This window comes from Aplysia californica, unplaced genomic scaffold (genome assembly GCF_000002075.1).
Source record: "Aplysia californica isolate F4 #8 unplaced genomic scaffold, AplCal3.0 scaffold00370, whole genome shotgun sequence".
Taxonomy (NCBI): domain Eukaryota; kingdom Metazoa; phylum Mollusca; class Gastropoda; order Aplysiida; family Aplysiidae; genus Aplysia; species Aplysia californica.
Genome location: NW_004797640.1, coordinates 335,671 through 352,830, shown reverse-complemented (window position 1 = coordinate 352,830; position 17,160 = coordinate 335,671). Strand labels below are relative to the sequence as shown.

The window sequence follows — 17,160 nt, the reverse complement described above, 5'->3', positions numbered from 1 at the left end:
CCCCCCGTCCCGCGCGAAAAAACGATTCATTTATTCGGTTATTCGGATTTTTATAGAAACAGGTACCTATTTATTCGGTTTTTTGAAAAGCGAATAATGCCCAGGCCTAGTGAGAATAGAGGTGGCCTCCGACTCTAGATATATAGATCTAGATTCATATCTAGATCTAGATCTAGATTCTTGATTAAGTCTTAATATATAGATCTAGATCTAGATCTAGATTAGATCTAGAGTCTAGATATCTAGAATCTAGATCTAGATTCTAGATATATCTAGGTCTTGAGGCCTCCTCCTTTAACTTTAGATAGAAATCTAGAGACTAGAGGCTTTACGTAATTTCTAATCATTCATTGAAGTTAAACTGCCACCAACGATTAAAGATAGATATATCTAGACACAAAAGTCTACCTTTTTTGAAATTACATGTACATGATTCCTCTGCACATCTGTGCACAACATAAATTACTAATTACCTCTGAAGACTAAACGAAGCGGAACGAATTCACAGTGAAACTGGGGTTGTTGAGAACCTCTATGTTGAGGATCTTATGTTTGTTTACTTCCGAGGGCAAGCAAAAAGACTACTGCCTTCCAAGAAGATTTTTACAAATGAAATATATTTCATAGATTTAACCATTTGCATGAGGAACTTGAAAAATATTATTAGACTCTCTAAAAAACAGAACATTATTCTTAAAATTCTTGTCTATTGCTAAAATCTCATAAAACAGCAAAAATAGTTTATTCATTCAATTATTATTTTCTGATAATTAGTTTCGACTTTCAAGTTTTAAGTTTTTATTTGTTTGAAAATGGCCGATCCAGGTGAGTCACGATAAGGTTTGGTTACGAACATAATTTTGCTGGCTAAACTGTGCTGTTCATTTTAATTAAAAATGTATAGATCTAAAATTTTAGAGCCAGTTAGATCTAGAATCTAGATTCTAGATCTACATGATGAATGGACGAAGGTAAACTTGAGAGCCAGAGGCCGCAGAGGAAGATTTTGGGCACTACTAATATAATAGACTCTAGGATCTAGATATAGATATATAGCTCTAGAATCTAGATATCTATATCTAGATCTAGATCTAGTAGATCTAGATCTAGATCTACTTGGTCTTGGATATGGTGGTCCCGACTTTTGTGACAGGGAAAAGAAATATAACCCAGAGAAAATCTAGTCTAGTTTTGACCCCAACGACGATTACTTCTGGTTGTAAGTCTAAACGATTACTTTTTGATTTTCGTGCTGGAGAGATAGGCTATGATCAGATAGCCTTTCAAACCTCATTGCAAAACATCAAATCGTGGTCAAATTCAGGCCCCCCTGAAACACTCCATGTTTGTTTGTTTTTTTAAGTCAAGGGGGCAACCCCCCTTGCCTTGTGAAGAACAAGTGAAATTTTACTGCTCATTTTGTAGGCTAGATTTAGATCTAGGCTACTGATAAAACAAAACATTGATACCGACTATTTAAATCAGTATCGATATTTCAGTAGGCCTATAACTAGATCTATACAAAAGTCGGGACCACCATATCCAAAAGTAGTGTCAGATTTTGGATTTAATTTTAATTTTGATTTTGGACTTGGTATTATATTACATTTTTGCAGTGATTCATAAAAAAAAACCAATTTAAAATGGTCTTTTGGATTTATTAAATTTTCCTACCATAGAATTTCAAAGTTTGTCAGACGTTTTTGGCTGTTATGAGGTCAGAAACCGATTTCTATCTTCTCGTCTTTCAAAATCGCTGTTAGATTGTAGGTTGTTCGGAGTTGTTCCGTTATGAAGTAGCAATGCCAATCGGGCTTTCCCGCGAGGCGAAAATTTGGTCCCCGTTTACGGACGATTTTGCGGACCCGGCCGAAGCGTAGGTAACTAACTTTGTCAACTTCGGTCTGCTCTATTTCCGTACCAATCCGAATGAAACTCGGCAACCAAACAGAAAATAGGGCAAACTAATGATATGTGGACTTTGAAGTTCGTAAACATAAATTAACCTATAATTTTGGTGTCGGGAACACTTTCGTATTGTGTACACCGAAAACTATAAGGAGTTTGAATTTCAACGCCGAGATGGTAATAGATCTATCTATCCTCTATAGTGTGCTCAAATTTGAACGTTCTGTGTCAAGTAGTTGTTTAGACCCGATCATAAATACACGACTACCCCCCTATCCAAAGCGGCTTCGCACGGAGACCGGCCATTTTCCCCTCAACTTCGTCTCGGGGTGTTCGTGTCTCAACGGGGAAAAAGAATTTTTAATTGTACGGCATGCTAGACTGAATTAACTTATCTTTTAAGGTTGGCATGGTCTAAAGTCATCATAAAAAGCTTTGCAATTATTTAGTCACGCTGCCGACATATATTCTCAAGGATCCCATGTTGTGATACGATGCTATAAATAAAATGGACTCATCCCGACACCCCTTTTTCGCAAAATCGTAATATGTACACCACAATTTTAATTATAACAAAATAACTACGAAATTGGTAGTAAATCTGACTGCAGAAATGATTTCTACACTCAAAAACACATCGGGTAGCCAAGTTTCTCTCGAACACTCCGATTTGTTACCGAGATATCGTCGATTTTCTTACAGAATCTGCTACTGCGTGGTCCACTTTTTAGGAGTATTTTCCTATATGTGGGTCATCCATATTTTGCCGACCTTTACAACCCCATAACTTTTTTATTTATGAACCGATTCTCAAAATTCAAGAAGCATAATTCTTAGAATTGAAAATTCTTTCTTAGGTACCAAAAAAAAGGGGACAAAAGTGAAAATTTAAATTTTCATTGGCATTGCATTAGAAAAAGCTTGACGTTTTTTTAAATTTATGAAAACTTGGCAGGCCTACTGAGTAGCCATGCTGGTAAAACTGTAATTCTGAGGTAGATCTATATAGACTCTAATGACACAAAACAATTAACTGTTGTCCTTCGAGGGCCGGGTTTATGTCGCCCGATAAGCCTATTTCGGCACCTCGCCTGCGTTCTGGTCCCGCATCAGTCTGGCCCCTTGCTCAGCGCACACGCGCCGAGCATCATCTCCCGTTCACTTCAAGTCCCGCGTCGGCTCCCCATTCACGCAGATCCAGTGTATGTACGTCAGTCTGCTTGAGTTTGTTCGCATTTGTGGCCTTCTAGAACTGCCTGTGTTGATTTGTAACCGAGGCATACGTCTCATTCAAAACATGCCAAGTTGGTAGTTCTAGATGTTTGTCCAGAGAAATTGTAGAACAAATTGACCCACTTAGGCCTGAGGAGCTCGAAAGGATAGTCAGGAAACAAGACTTCCATTTTCTATACGAAATCTTTCAAATGAGCTTGATTTTGTACCATGAATGATACTACCTGATAAAAAATCAGCTTGTTTGATAATTTTGAATACCATTGTGCAGGTACAAAGAACAATTTGAGTGCAAAACATTAGGAAATAGACCTATATTATCCCCTTTCCAACCCCAGGTCATTCATAACAACAAGAGCGTCTAGAAAGGTTTCGGATGGGCGTAACTACTCTTAATGTCTTATCAGCTTGTGAGAGGGGGTTATTCATGTGTTTGTAACTCTTTATAAATAGAAAGCTATGAAAGATAGAGCGTTATTTTTATCATCGATTAACACACTCCCACAGTATTCATGGCGAAAACACACATTTCCCGTTCCCGGCGCGCGCGCTGAACACCAACAGTACACACTGAGGGACCTCAGCGGCGTACCGGGAATGTCCGACTTAATCGCTTGCTGATAAGATTCGCATCTCAGGACAGGCGCAGGACGAGCGTTAAAACATGGTCTCTAGGCTTTGCGATATTCTTTTACTTTCACTACTGTCTCATGCACGGGTTTTGTTAAAGTAAGCCCTTTTCTTGACTTCAAGTGAATGTTCATCGCAAATTAATAGTGATTGAAATATTTGATGGTTTTTATTAACTAGCTCATTTTGTGTAGTAGAATCTATGCGGGGAGGGGGTATTTTAGCTATATACTTCACGAAGTGTATTACACAGTAAATTCCGTGCTGCTATATATGCATGATCTGGAACCGAAGTTGTGGCCATTTGATCCTCAAAGGCTGTGCATCTGTGTGAAAATTTTATAAAGTATTAATGTGCTTTGTAATTTTTGTTGTTGCAAATTCATTGTTCTTCATTCCTGTGGTGCAAAAGCGAAAAAAATTTTGGAATTCCATTGTCAAGAATTGGAATACCTTAAAATCATCTTCTTAAGAAATGCATATAAACCAATCCTGTTAAATAACACTGAAGACAGTGTAGCACTTTTTGGCATTGGTTTCATAGAGTAAATGTATATATATGCTTTTTTTTTTAAACGCAAAGGCCTCCAGCGTCCTGATGGATCTGACCTGCAGTTAGGAGACAGAGTGGTGTGTGACAACCATCATGCCGTCATCAAATTCATTGGAGCAGTGCCCCCAACTGCAGGTATGTCTCTGGCTGTAGTACAGTGGTCTCCAGCTAATAGCATGGTGGGTAAAAGCATGATCCTTATCGAAACATGCTGGCAGTTTAGAACCAAATTTTTCCTATTAGCACTTGTAAGTACTCGTTCCAAACCAACAAGTCTGTGGAATAGCCCCTCGTTTCTGTTTGCTGCTGTCAGACGAAACAGGATCAGCCGTATAAATGACTCATAATTTCACTTGGAACTGATGGAAGCAAAGCAAACTCCACATGCCCTCCTGTATCACTTGAAATCGTGGTTTTGTTTGAGAAAAGATTAGGGACACGGTGTGAGACAGAATTGTGTAATGAGGAAAGTTAGTTCTTGGTGATGCATGATGGGGGGGTTGGGGGTCAGTGTGAGAGGGCAGTGCTGTAATCATGGCAGTTATTGCGTCTGTGGTGGTTCAGAGTAGGGAAATTACACTCTACGTGTGTGCTCAGCTCAATGATGCACCCACCACAGGAGATCAGGTGATTCACAACAATTAATAAAATTCAACACTGAATGCTACTCTTGACTACTTCCCATCAAAATTGAATAAGAAGGTTTGCTTAAGTGAGAGCTCACTTTTCCTATAACCGAAGGTACGTACTATTAGCTGGAGACCACTGCATTTAAACAAGTTGTTGGTTGAATGGGGAAAGAAAAAAAATACTATCAAGTTACTCTATTTTTAATTTTGAAAATGGAAAAATCAGATCTCATTTGAGAAAAAATCAGATGATTGACAGAAGTATTTGTATAGGGTAAAAAAATGCTTTTACAACAGTTGTAATTAACTCTTTCTGTAAGAAGTTGAGCTATTTTTTTATTGCAGATCTAATTCATGAATGATATGCTATGAAGAGCAGTATTTTTCTCGTCATTAAATGTTCCTAAATGTAGAAACGAAGATTGTTGACTGCTCCTGAAATGTAGAAGCTTTCAAACAGTTGTAAGTTGTTCTATCTAGACTTTCCTGTATCAAACATGGAAAAGATTAATCAATATCCTGATGATTCTTCATAAAACAACTTCAGGTATTTCTGAAGTTGTAATAAATGATTCATAACATATTTCAACTAGCAATAAAAAGTTAATTTTCTATTCTTTTTATCGTTTTTCTCCATAAATGTTTTTTTCTCTTTCTCTATGCTCAGGTATCTGGCTCGGTGTTGAGTGGGATGATCCACAGAGAGGAAAGCACAATGGGAGTCACAATGGAAAGTGCTATTTCAAAACCAGGTAAAGATACCGGTAGCTTCAGTTTGTTGTTTCAAGTTAGATGCCTTCATTGACACCATGCACGTTATTGTGAAGATAGAACATTCGATTCTCTTTCAGGATACTGAGCTGAGAGGAAATACTCTGAGGCTGACTAGGAAAATATGTTGGAATGGAACCTAGCGCATATAAAGTTTGTGACCTACCTTATACTGGCTGGTGTAACTTTATGTTGTCTTGAAGGAAAGATAATGATAACTTTTTGATTTCTATTTTCAATTGTCAGAACGAGTGTTTGGGGTGTAATGGTTGTGCTCTTTGCTACTGCATACTATTGATCATATGGGTTCGATTCTCAATGGGGAAGATGTCTTATATAGCTTCTCTATCTTCCTGCTGGTGTTGCTGTATCCGACTAAGCCAGGATTGGCTAAGACAGGCAAGATAGAAACAGCCTTCCCCCTCGATAATCTAAATTATGTTGATAAGGGAGTAAATTATTGACTGTCAATCATTAGATATCCAGTCAGGATGAATGGTTAAATCAATTGTTACCTCATGGTGGGATCAGATGTGATAATTTTGTTTTGAGTTTTCTGGTATCATCAAGTACATTTTTTGTTGTTGTTCATATTTTCTCATCTGATTAGACAAGCTCCAGCCGTTATCTTAGTGTGTCTGGATCAGTAACGCCGGGTTTGTGTTCATTGTTCGCAATTTTTTTTCAGTATGAATTTCATATTTGCCATCCCCAGCCACCCCAAGTCAGGCTCTTTTGTGCGGTCCAACAAGGTGGATGGAGGAATCACGGCTCTCAGGGCTTTACACGAACGCTATGGCTTGAAGAATGATGAGGAGGCAGGGGTAAAAACCGAAGAGCTGTATGTCCTTGACCAGTATAACAATCAGACGGTGGTTGAGATGGTTGGTGCTAAGAAAGTCAACTTGCTTCAGAGGTAATTCTGTCGTTGTGATCTTACCCCCTTCTTATTATCAATGATGCAGAGGGGTTAGTAATTTCCTGTTGGCTTTTGATTCAGTTGCTTTTGACCTTATGGGCCCTTCTGTGCCTAGAAGTTAAGGGGGTGGGGGGGGGGGAGGGGGGGTGCAGTCAGGGCTCAAAGGCTAATAAATGGAAATGCACAGGGTTCCAAAACATGTCTGGTTCAAAATATTGATTTTTGTTGGCACATCAGAAAATGTGTGAGGAGTGTCAAAGAGTGTATGATTGGCCTACCAATGAGTATGAGTTGTGTAAGGGATTTCTTTGGCTTAGTGTAGATATACCTGACTTCCTTTGATGTAAATGACTCACTTTTTTATGACAGGTGTTTAGAATAAGGACCTTTCTCAAGGAAGCGCAGGCACTTATTTAAAATGTGACAGTCACACAATACAGTGCTTATACTTGGGGGCAAGTTTAGGCCCAGAACTGGCTGTCCCTGATGAATGTGGTGCTTCCCGGATACCTGACTCTCAAAAGGGCTACAATTTTATTTCCGTCGTCTTACTTTTCTTTACGGTTATTTCTCTGTCATCTTTCTTTTCTTTCTGGTTATTTCTCCGTCATCTTACTTTTCTTTCTTGTTATTTCTCTGTCATCTTTCTTTTCTTTCTGGTTATTTCTCCGTCATCTTACTTTTCTTTCTGGTTATTTCTCCGTCATCTTACTTTTCTTTCTGGTTATTTTTCCGTCACCTTACTTATTTTTACAGTTATTTCTCTTCCACAGCCAATTTAACAAGCTGAAGAAGATCTCCTTTTTTGACATGAGGGTCTACCATGCAGGACCTGATGGTGAGATTGGGCGTCTTTGTCCATGCATCTCAGATCTGGATATTGGCAGGTGCTTGTTTCCCTCCTGGGAGAGGGTGGCTCAGATGGCAAGCCAGTTTCCCAACCTGAAGGAGCTGAACGTCAGGTAAGGCAAGGGATAGTGTGGATGCTCACTTGTGCTTATTTATTTTGATAAGGGATTTTAATGTCTTATTCCATGAATATTGTCTTGTAGAAGGTCCAGCTGCTTAATACTTTGCAACAGCATTTCAGGTAGTTCTTAGTAAGTAGTCAAATTGATTCAAATTATTAACTCTGTACCGCGGGGGGGGGGGGGGGGGGGGGGGGTTAATCCACTGTGCCAAGGCCTTCTTTTTGTACGAAAGCTAAAATTTACATATACGTCTTTAAATTAATCATTAAATCAAAACAAGTGAACCTATTTTGATAGTTCTTCAGACAGAACTGCATGATATGGCCGGCACTGTCGGCACTGTGCCCTTGTTGATGTGCATTGATCCTGTTCTGCGAGTCACGACTCCCATCTCGTCGAACCTTCAATCTTCTTAAATTTTATTAAAGTGGCGTGATGTAACTAATGCGTCACACATGGATGATCTGTCTATGGTGCGTAGCAAAATTTCAGCGTCACCTTTCACTCAAGAAAAATGTGTTTTCCAACACTTTTGTCCTTCACTTTCAGCGAAAATCGACTATCAATACCCAAAGACCCAAGCTCGCTGAGCTCCAACTTTTCTCGTCTTCGCAACTTGACGATGAACCGCGTGAGCTTGAACTGGAAAGAGGTGCTGACCTGCTGCTCCATGTTCCCCTGCCTCGATGAGCTTCACATAGGCTTTAACAACATCTCGGCTCTCTCTGAGGATATCCACAGTATTATGGGTCTGAAGACCCTGGATTTGATGACCAACGCGATTGGGGATTGGAGTGAAGTGCTCAAACTTGGTGATTTACCAAGGTAACGTCACTCGAATAAGAATATTTACTCAAACTCTTCTAAAGAGAACTTGCTCCTTTATTGTGTTGAAATTGATTCTCTACAAAAGGTTGACCTGGTCATATTACAAACTGAAATTTTAACTCCCAAATAGATCTCAGAAACAGGGCATTTTGTGGAAAGAATGGGAAATGTTTGAATTACAGTGAAACTCGGATTCAACGAGGTGGCCGGGCCTGACCTAAAATCTCATTGAATCCGAGTGTTCATTATAGCAAACATGAGGTTTTGTGTAGATAATTACAGGCACTGAGCAAGTAATGTATAAAGAGAAGTCACAAGTAGTGCCTGAAATGCCTGTATATTATGAACTGTGTAAAAAAAAGACAAATTCGTTCAAATGCACGCCTTTGTCATCTCGATTGTTTGCCAAAAATTGTGTTGCTGTGTAGAGCCTAGCATACGGCAACTTTTGATTCCATAGACTAGTGCACAATTCATTACGTAGAACTACTTCAAGACTAGCTTTTAACTGTAATAATGATCAGTTGCCGAGGGGAAAAAAAAAGACTGACGCGTTTGTGTCTGCGACGTTCAACGCTCGGACCGTTAATGCCCCCCCCCCCCCCCCCCTTCCCCAACACCCAATCACAGTCACACATGTGCAGGCCGCCCATCCAACCCCAACATACACCAGAATAGACGTGTGCGAGTGCCAATAACGCATGTGTTGGTATGAAAAAAGGCAGCTGATTGGTAGCATCAACCGGCTAAGTGAATAATGGTTCACGATGCGGGTGCCATGGATGGTTTCCGAGAATAGATAAAGTTCGTTCTGGGAATAAAAATGAGCAAAGCCACATCTGCAGGGGCTGTTCACCCTGGAAGCGACCTCGTTGAATCCGAGCTTTCTGATTTAAGTATTCCTTGAATCCTGGTTATTTTTTATTGATTTTAAAGAAGAAAAAAACGGGGAATCTATCTCCTCTCATTGAATCCGAGTTCCACTGTACTTGATTTATTGTTCTTATTTATAATGGCTAAATTCTTTGACAGTTGGAGCAAAACAGAATGGGAGGTTCTTTTTTTTTTTTTAATGATGTCTATATTGTGCGAAGTTAACATAATGAAACTGTTGCTCAGTGGTTGTCAATTTTTCCATCTGCTGTAATGGGTGATGTCTGTAATGCCAAAGCCTGATAATATAGTTCTTCTTCAACATTGCTAACCCTGACTAAATCGCGATACAAGAACAATCCAACTTGTGTGTTTTTCACTGGTAATCCTATGAAAGGTAGCAAAAAGTGCTTTGAGGAAAGGTTAAAATAACTTTGAAATGTATGGGGCCAAATTCCAAAACACATCTTGGTTTCACTGTTTCACAATGATGCTCAGCGCAGTTTACAACAGCAGTGCTTTTGAAAAGATTACGATTCTGAACTATTGAATGTGTATACTCTTTGTCATTTCAGATTGGAAACCCTTTTAGTCAGTGAGAATAAAATCAAATCTCTCTTCTTCCCGGACTGTGGGCCAAACGAGATAACCACGTCTTTTCCCAAGCTCAAAGGTTTAGTCTTCAAAAGGAATGAGATTTCCGAGGTAAGTGATGCTTTCAGGACAGACTTCAGTAGAGTTTATTTCATTTGATGTCGTGATCTTAAGCTCACATTTTGAAGTAAAGTTTTTGTTTAACTTTTAAGCCAATCAATATTGTCCATTGCTTTATAAAGATAGTTTGAAAAACTATTTTTATCTTGCTATTATTTTTCACTTGTATTGTTGTTTTGGGTTTTTTTTTGGTACTGATTTACTGTTCTTTTTTCCAGAATACTAGATTGCTGTTATTATTAGACTTGTTTTTCCTAGATACTCAGCTATTGTTTTTCCTGAGTGCTACTTCCAACTCTTTTAATAAATCTCATCTGTGTACCTGACTTTTTATTTTTTGAGCACACTTCATTTTAAGTTCTCCTCATACTTTTTTACTTAAATTTGGGCTGATTTGTTTAACCCTTTCCACGAGCAATTACTTAATCACTTTTATATATAATAAATAGACTGGTGGAGCGATGTGTGGAGAGTGGCACGAAAAGAGTGAAGCATTGATGTATGCCCTTATCTTTCAGTGATTTTTTCTTTCACAGCTATGAGATTGTACGACGTCACTTGCAATTTATCGTCATACTCAGTTGGATTGATAACAAACTTTGAGACTTTGTCATCGTTCCTATTTTCCCTCCTTTAAAAAAAATTCTCTTACTGAATTGTTCTCTGAGATTAAAGAAATTAAGTATGTGGTTGACAGGTGCTCTGGTGTGGTTTGCTCCTTCTTTCCTATCAAACATCTATCGTCCTGATCTCTTCTCCTTCTTTTTTATGTTTGTTACTCTATTGTAACGCCTCTAATCTTCAGCAGTTATATAACCTTATTGTGTTGCAAGTGCCGTAAAACTTTTATGAAAACTAAAAAAAGGAAATAACTTTAATGACCTTATTTGTTCCAGTGGTCTTCCATAAACGAGCTGAACAAATTACAGCATCTGGAAGAGCTGCAGCTTGCAGGCAACCCGATCGTGGCCTCGTACAACGCCGAGACTGTTCGACAGCTCTTGGTGGCCAAGATAAGCAACCTCAAGCTCATCAGTCGAACTCCTGTGAGTTCTGTTGAAGATGTATCAATCGTTAATTTTTAGATTGTCAGTGGTAGGGAGCACAAGGTTCCAAATCTCTGGGAAAGCCTGTTTAAAAAGATAAACGAAGTAACACTTAGTTCTGATACATTACTTCAGTTACTTCAAGAGGTTTTTGAGCTTTTGTAAGCACTTATTTTTATTTCAAAACAAGGGCAAAAATATGTTACTTATGATGTTGAGCTATATTATTCTTCTGAACACCAAAAATAATATCGTGTTTGCACTTCTTTTTATCTTAAGGGTAAACATGCGTCTACATTCTTATGAACACCAGAGGACATTATGTTTGAAAACTTCCAGAATAGTCTCTTTGCTCCCAACATCTTCAGTGTTGAGGGGAAACAGTCGTGTGGTAAGAGAAAGAAGGAATTATCTTTATCCGTCCTCTTGTACCTCTAGGGCATCGAGGGGAGAAAGAGCTTCCTGTCTCTAGCAAGTTTGATTGCCTGGCTGGGTGGGATATTGAATGTTCTCAGGGTATCCTTCACACCCTGGATCCAGGTCCTTCTTGGTCTTCCTCTTGCTTTGTACCCTGACACTTTCCTGTAGTAGGCTTTACTGGCAAGCTGGTTAGCTGCCATACGTGTGAGATGTCCAAACCACCTGATTGTTTGCCTACTATGGATGTAGTGGAGAACAGGTGTTGTTTCCACCATTTCTCTAATCTTGTTGTTTCTGACCATGTCCCGTCTGGTTTTGTTGACAGCTCTCCTTACGTTCCAGACTTTTGGTCAGGGTCCATGTCTAGCACTGGTAGGTCAAGATGGGGATGAAGATAGAGTTAATGAGCTTGGCCTTGGTTTCAATTGGGATGTTGAGATGTTTGAGGAGTGGGGCAAGCTGGTTAAGGTTACTGTAACAAAAAAAACCCCCAGAACCCCCTGAGGACATGGTTATGTTTTCCTTTTTAAAAATATCTTTTCAGTGTTTTTGTTCATAGCAGGTTGTCTCATGGTTAATTGTAACTCAGTTTTAGACTTTCAGCAATATTGTTTTGGTTCTGTTTTTGTTCCAGATTACATACGAGGAGAGGAAAGGTGCGGAGATTGATTACCTCAAACGTTTTGGCACAGAATGGAAGAAGGAAGGAGGGAGCAGTGATAGTGCCAAGAACAAACCGAGTGAAGCTTTTGTAGCAAACCACCCACGATACAAGATTATTGCAGACAGTAAGTGTTTTCCTGCATCTACGTGATGGGAGGCTGTGTCTGCAATTGTGGTAATATTTGGAGATCATTAACTGGACTCTCATTCCAAGGTGGATAATTGCTGGAAGCAAAATGGTTTTTAACTTAATTTTCTTATCCCTGATTGATCAGTGTTCTTGGTTTTATTTAAGTGTGACATCCCTTCGTGGGAATTGGATCATTGTGGTAATTAGACCAGTTATAATAGCAATAGAAACCCCTCATAAAGCATGTTTATATGGCCTGGGGTATCATTTTATTTGCTTATGCTATCACTTGTGATATTAGATATTGGATAGCTGTGTACATAAAGTCAACACCTCGTGGTCTATGTAACAAGCAATAATGAGCAATATTAAGTTTCTATGAAGATTCTGAAATGAGGTTTTTGTTTACCTCTTTTCCTTTTGATACATTTTGCATTTTTTCTCTTCGTTTCTCTAGAATGGGGCGCTCCGGAAGATTCAGAGCTGGGAGAGAAATCGTCTGCCTTAAAAGATAATTTAATAGGTAAGAAAATGATTACAGTTTGTGTTTAAAATTGTAGTTTATTTCTTTATAGTGAACTGAGACTTAAAATGTGCATTCTTGTCTCTGTGATATTTGCTCGAGCTTCAGTCATGTTCAGAGTTGGCCCATAGTGTGTGAAAAAGTAAACACACACTATGATAGTGATACAGTTATTGGAAAAGGCAAATTGGCATATTTTGAAATTTGAGGCAAAGCTGATCGAAGATTTTGTACTTCGATCTTTTCTTGGGTTATTTCCTTTGTCTTCGACATTTTTCTTTTCATTTGCTTTATAGAATAGATGATGACTTTTGTGTTATGATAGGATGTACAGCATTTTTATTTGAGATATGCTTTCTTTAATCATAAATGATATGATAATGGAAAGTCTGGTGATGCGAGATATTTTTCTTGCAGAACCCCTTTATATGATTTGTTAATATGTTATAGTCTATTGCTGATTTATGATGATTTTGTGACATGCTTGTTCTGTCTGTGTATTTCTTCAGTCTTTAAACTATATGAGTATCTGATACTGTTTGTTCCTGATTAGGACTTGTGAATTCTAATATTTGACTCCTGCCTTTCAATGGTTTTCAGCTGTCAAAGTCTTCAGTGCCCAACATCCAGAGAGGGGAATGCTTAGCAAGAAACTGCCAGGTAAGAGAAAATACAGCGGTTTCTGTTTGTCTCTTTACCTCAAGTATTCAGTAACCTCAGGCAAGATTTTTCAAACTTTTGCTAGTCTCAAACTGTGCACAGTCTACTCCATTTGGGTTGAAGTTGCCTTCCTAAATAGTTTTAAATGAGGTCAATTATTGTTTTGTCATATTCAGTCTTGTGTCCATCAGTGTTTTTCACTTCTTAATTAGGTTTCTTCAGTTGATATCTGTAAAGGTATGAATGAGTCCTCTTTCTCGGCAGTGTTTATTTGTTTGGAGGGGGGGGGGGGCACTGCTTGCAGACCTATAGATATAATACTATTTGCTCTGGCCCGATGCTTGGCTTCTCATAAATAGGTGAAAAGTAAGAGTAAGATTTAAGATTTATCTTTGCTTCTCTTGGCACCATAATACTTCTCTCATATGATTAAAAGGAAAGAAATATTGGGGAAAGACCCCAATACAGGACCCAAGTGCGATTCATCGAAATCACCGGGCCTGACCTTAAAGAAATGGGAAATCCATCTCCTTTAGTTGAATCTGAGTTTTCGTTGGATGTGAGTTTGTTAAATCCGAGTTCTACTGAATTGCACAGAAGGGTAAAAGTAGCATGTATGGAACGCTTAGGCCTGCATTTGGACTCCAAGGGTTAAAACGTAGTTTTTTTTTTCATGAATACCTAATATCTTCATTTAGGCAAATGTCTCCATAAGCTTAATCTAAATGGAAATGAATTTATAGCACTTCCAATTTGGCTGCTATGAAAAAATATTATAGATTGTTACTCGGGATGGTTAATTGACAATGGCAAAGTTGTTGGAGGAGGAGACAATTTCGTCAGAGTCACTGACATAGCTGCTGATATATATAGAACCCACAGAACTGAGGTGTACACTATACGATGTGAGGCGTGCTGACACAATGAATTACTTCTTTCAATCTGAGAATAGAGATGTCGACCGAAAATCGACCCTGGGGTCAGATTTATGGATTTTCAATTGATGCAATTTTGTTCAAGTTTATCGTGTCTTTCATTATTCCATACTTACAAGTTGTACAAACTCCACCTATAAAGTTGATGTATCAATTTCCATAAAAGGCTTAAAATCTGAGATGTAACTCCTTTTGTCAGCACATCTCACATATTTTCCTTTCTGACTCTTGTTCCTCTCTGTCTCAGGTACCATGTCCATCCAGAAGTTAAAGACTTTGATACAACGCTTATACAAAATGAGCTCTGAACCCACACTCACCTACAAGAGTCACAAGGTTGGTTGTTTTTGTTAAATAAAGAATGTTCCTTTTGAACTAAAACAGTTTTTTCCTCTGATTCTCATGGTTGACTCTAGGACAAATGAGAACTTTCTTTCTCCTTTTATTTGATCAGGCAACACAGATGTAGTAGTTGGTTTGTTTTTTTGGTAAGTGTTTTGTGGCGCTCGGAACTGCATAAGGTCATATGAGCGCGCGAGACACATCAAACATTTTCAGTTGATAAGAAATTTTGAATTTTGCTCGGGTGCGGCTGAAGCCTACTCTTATCGATTTTAGACCACCAAATGATCTTTAACATGCGCAACTTTCTCACGGGACCTCCGAGAATTTTCGCCTGTTCGAGAAGGCTAGGTGTAGATCTTTCCTACCTGAAGATCAGGGGTTTGGCTGAAGCCAAGGAGTAGCAGTAGAACGGCTGCAGAAAGTACCAGGAGCCCAGAGAGGGGGCAAAGGTGGTAGGGGCAGAAAGTGGAGACGAAAGCAGATGACAGAACATTGTTAGAGAGCATGAAAGGAGACAATTGTAGGGAAGAACATTTTTCCATTGCTGCCCGGATTCGAACCGGGGACCTTTGAATGAGAGGCGAACTCTGTAACTTCTAGACCATGAGAGCCCCGGATGTAGTAGTTTAATGAGTGCTAATTCAGCTCTATTTATACACTAAAATTTCCCTTTTTGTGGGTAGTTGGACAATACCTATGTGTGGTTTTACTTCTTAACTATCCCTCTGTAGTTTCTATCTGTTAGTCTTTCTTTTTCTTGGTCTTAATTGAGGGGTGTTGTGTCTATGTGCTTCCATTTAAAGAAAAAATCCAAAACAGTCATAACAAAGTTGGTCATTTATATTTTTTTGACCTCCTAAATTAACTTAAAATGGGATGCATTGACAATGACAGATTTTTACGCTGTATAATTTCTCTGGATTCCCGATTATTCCCCTCCTCGTCTTCCTCAGGCAGCAGACGGCCCAGTGATAGAGCTAGACAATGACCTCAGGCAGTTGGGATTCTTCTCCATTGAGACCGGGGACAGTCTCCTTGTGTCCTGGTGACACTGGGCTCCCCATGTTCAAATGTGTCGTGACGACGTTTTGGAATCAGGCGCTCGTCAACTTTGGGGCAAATAAGAGTTATTAATATTATTTTAAAGTTTGTTCATTTGTCTTCAATTTGGCGAAAGAAAACCCCCCCCATCTCTCTTGAAAAGGAGTCGAGATATTTACAATTGAAAGAGGTGGGGGGCATCTGCTATGAGAGGTAAAATTAGTGAGATAACGGCCACCAAAGATTGATGACTTCCAAAGTTTGAGTGTCCTTGGGAACTGCAAATTCACATTTTTCATGCCTTTAATGAACCCTGTACAGTAACATCCACTCAGAAATGCATTTTCAAGGACAAAAGATGTTGATTAAAAAAAAGTGAAGAAGAAGAAGAAAATTGAAAAACATTTCCCGATGGCCAGAAAAAAGCTGGTTTCTTTGATTCATTATTTTGACGAGCGCCTGATTTCAGCACGCTGCCTCACAAATTATTGTCCTGACTTGAGTGGAACCCATTAGCTGTCATAACAAGATCACTTAGCATACTGCTGGTGTTCTTCTTACTTAAAGTGGATTGTACACTTTTATGAACTGAACTATTGACGGAAAAAAAAGCTTTTTAAAGGATATATTATTTCATTCGTTACTCGTACATTTGTCTATGTTAGCAACAGAGTACTTCCATTTTTTATTGCAACTTCATGAAACAAGATTTTGTGAGGAGCAAGAGAAGATTGTGTTAAACTAGATTCAACTTTATAGTACTCAAGAGTCCTAAAGGTACAAATGGATGTGATGGGTTCAAGTTTTTTACGTAATTTGTCCGATTGACATTGTGTTCATCCAAATATGGGCTACATCTGTGATACAAATTAACCTGAACCTTTTTTTGTTGTCATTGTCGAACCCCTCCCCACCATTTTCAGTCTCGGTCTGTGTGTCTGTCTCTGTCTTCTTCCTGTTCTTTTGAGAGATACCTTACTTCTTACCATTCCCCTTTGACATGGTTTTTAAAAATTGAAATACCATTTACACTCCCACCTCCACCCCCGCCAAACACTCACACACTCACTCTCACACACACACACACACACACACACACACACACACACACACACACACACACACACACACACACACACACACACACACACACACACACACACACACACACACACGCGCACACACACACACACACACGCACACACACACACTCTCACCTACTTTCTACCCATGACTTTGGCAGTGTTTCACTGTTGTATAATTCCCTAACCCACCCCTTTTAACTCTCACTTTCCCACAGTATCCACTATTACTTGATATATTACATATTGATTGATCCGCCTGGTATCTGGTGGTGCGTCGGCCTGC

General features: G+C 39.0%; 2 protein-coding genes across 3 annotated transcripts in view; one reads left to right on the top strand and one right to left on the bottom strand.

Annotated features, from left to right (window-relative positions):
• Positions 1–566, bottom strand: part of LOC101856038 (apoptosis-resistant E3 ubiquitin protein ligase 1) — a 92,360-nt gene extending 91,794 nt beyond the window's left edge. Inside the window, exon 1 of one of the 2 annotated variants that reach the window (XM_005103385.3) lies at positions 474–566. The gene's annotated coding sequence lies outside the window, so the exon portion shown is untranslated. Of the gene's footprint in view, positions 1–408 lie in introns of both variants that reach the window. The other variant, XM_005103386.3, reaches the window with a different exon arrangement.
• Positions 567–4,305: 3,739 nt separating this feature from the next.
• Positions 4,306–16,423, top strand: LOC101859655 (tubulin-specific chaperone E). The gene is made up of 12 exons (XM_005103404.3): positions 4,306–4,459; positions 5,621–5,705; positions 6,440–6,640; positions 7,417–7,605; positions 8,164–8,439; positions 9,891–10,020; positions 10,926–11,075; positions 12,130–12,283; positions 12,746–12,811; positions 13,412–13,471; positions 14,654–14,742; positions 15,705–16,423. Exons 1-12 carry the CDS (start codon positions 4,321–4,323, stop codon positions 15,798–15,800), a joined length of 1,635 nt encoding a protein of 544 aa, XP_005103461.2. The 5' UTR covers positions 4,306–4,320; the 3' UTR covers positions 15,801–16,423.
• Positions 16,424–17,160: the final 737 nt, after the last annotated feature.

Coding starts and splice junctions, on each gene's coding strand:
- LOC101859655 (XM_005103404.3), top strand. CDS start 4,321: ATGTATATATATGCTTTTTTTTTTAAACGCAAAGGCCTCCAGCGTCCT. Junction 5,706..6,439: donor AAGTGCTATTTCAAAACCAG/GTAAAGATACCG, acceptor TGCCATCCCCAG/CCACCCCAAGTCAGGCTCTT. Junction 12,284..12,745: donor ATACAAGATTATTGCAGACA/GTAAGTGTTTTC, acceptor TCGTTTCTCTAG/AATGGGGCGCTCCGGAAGAT.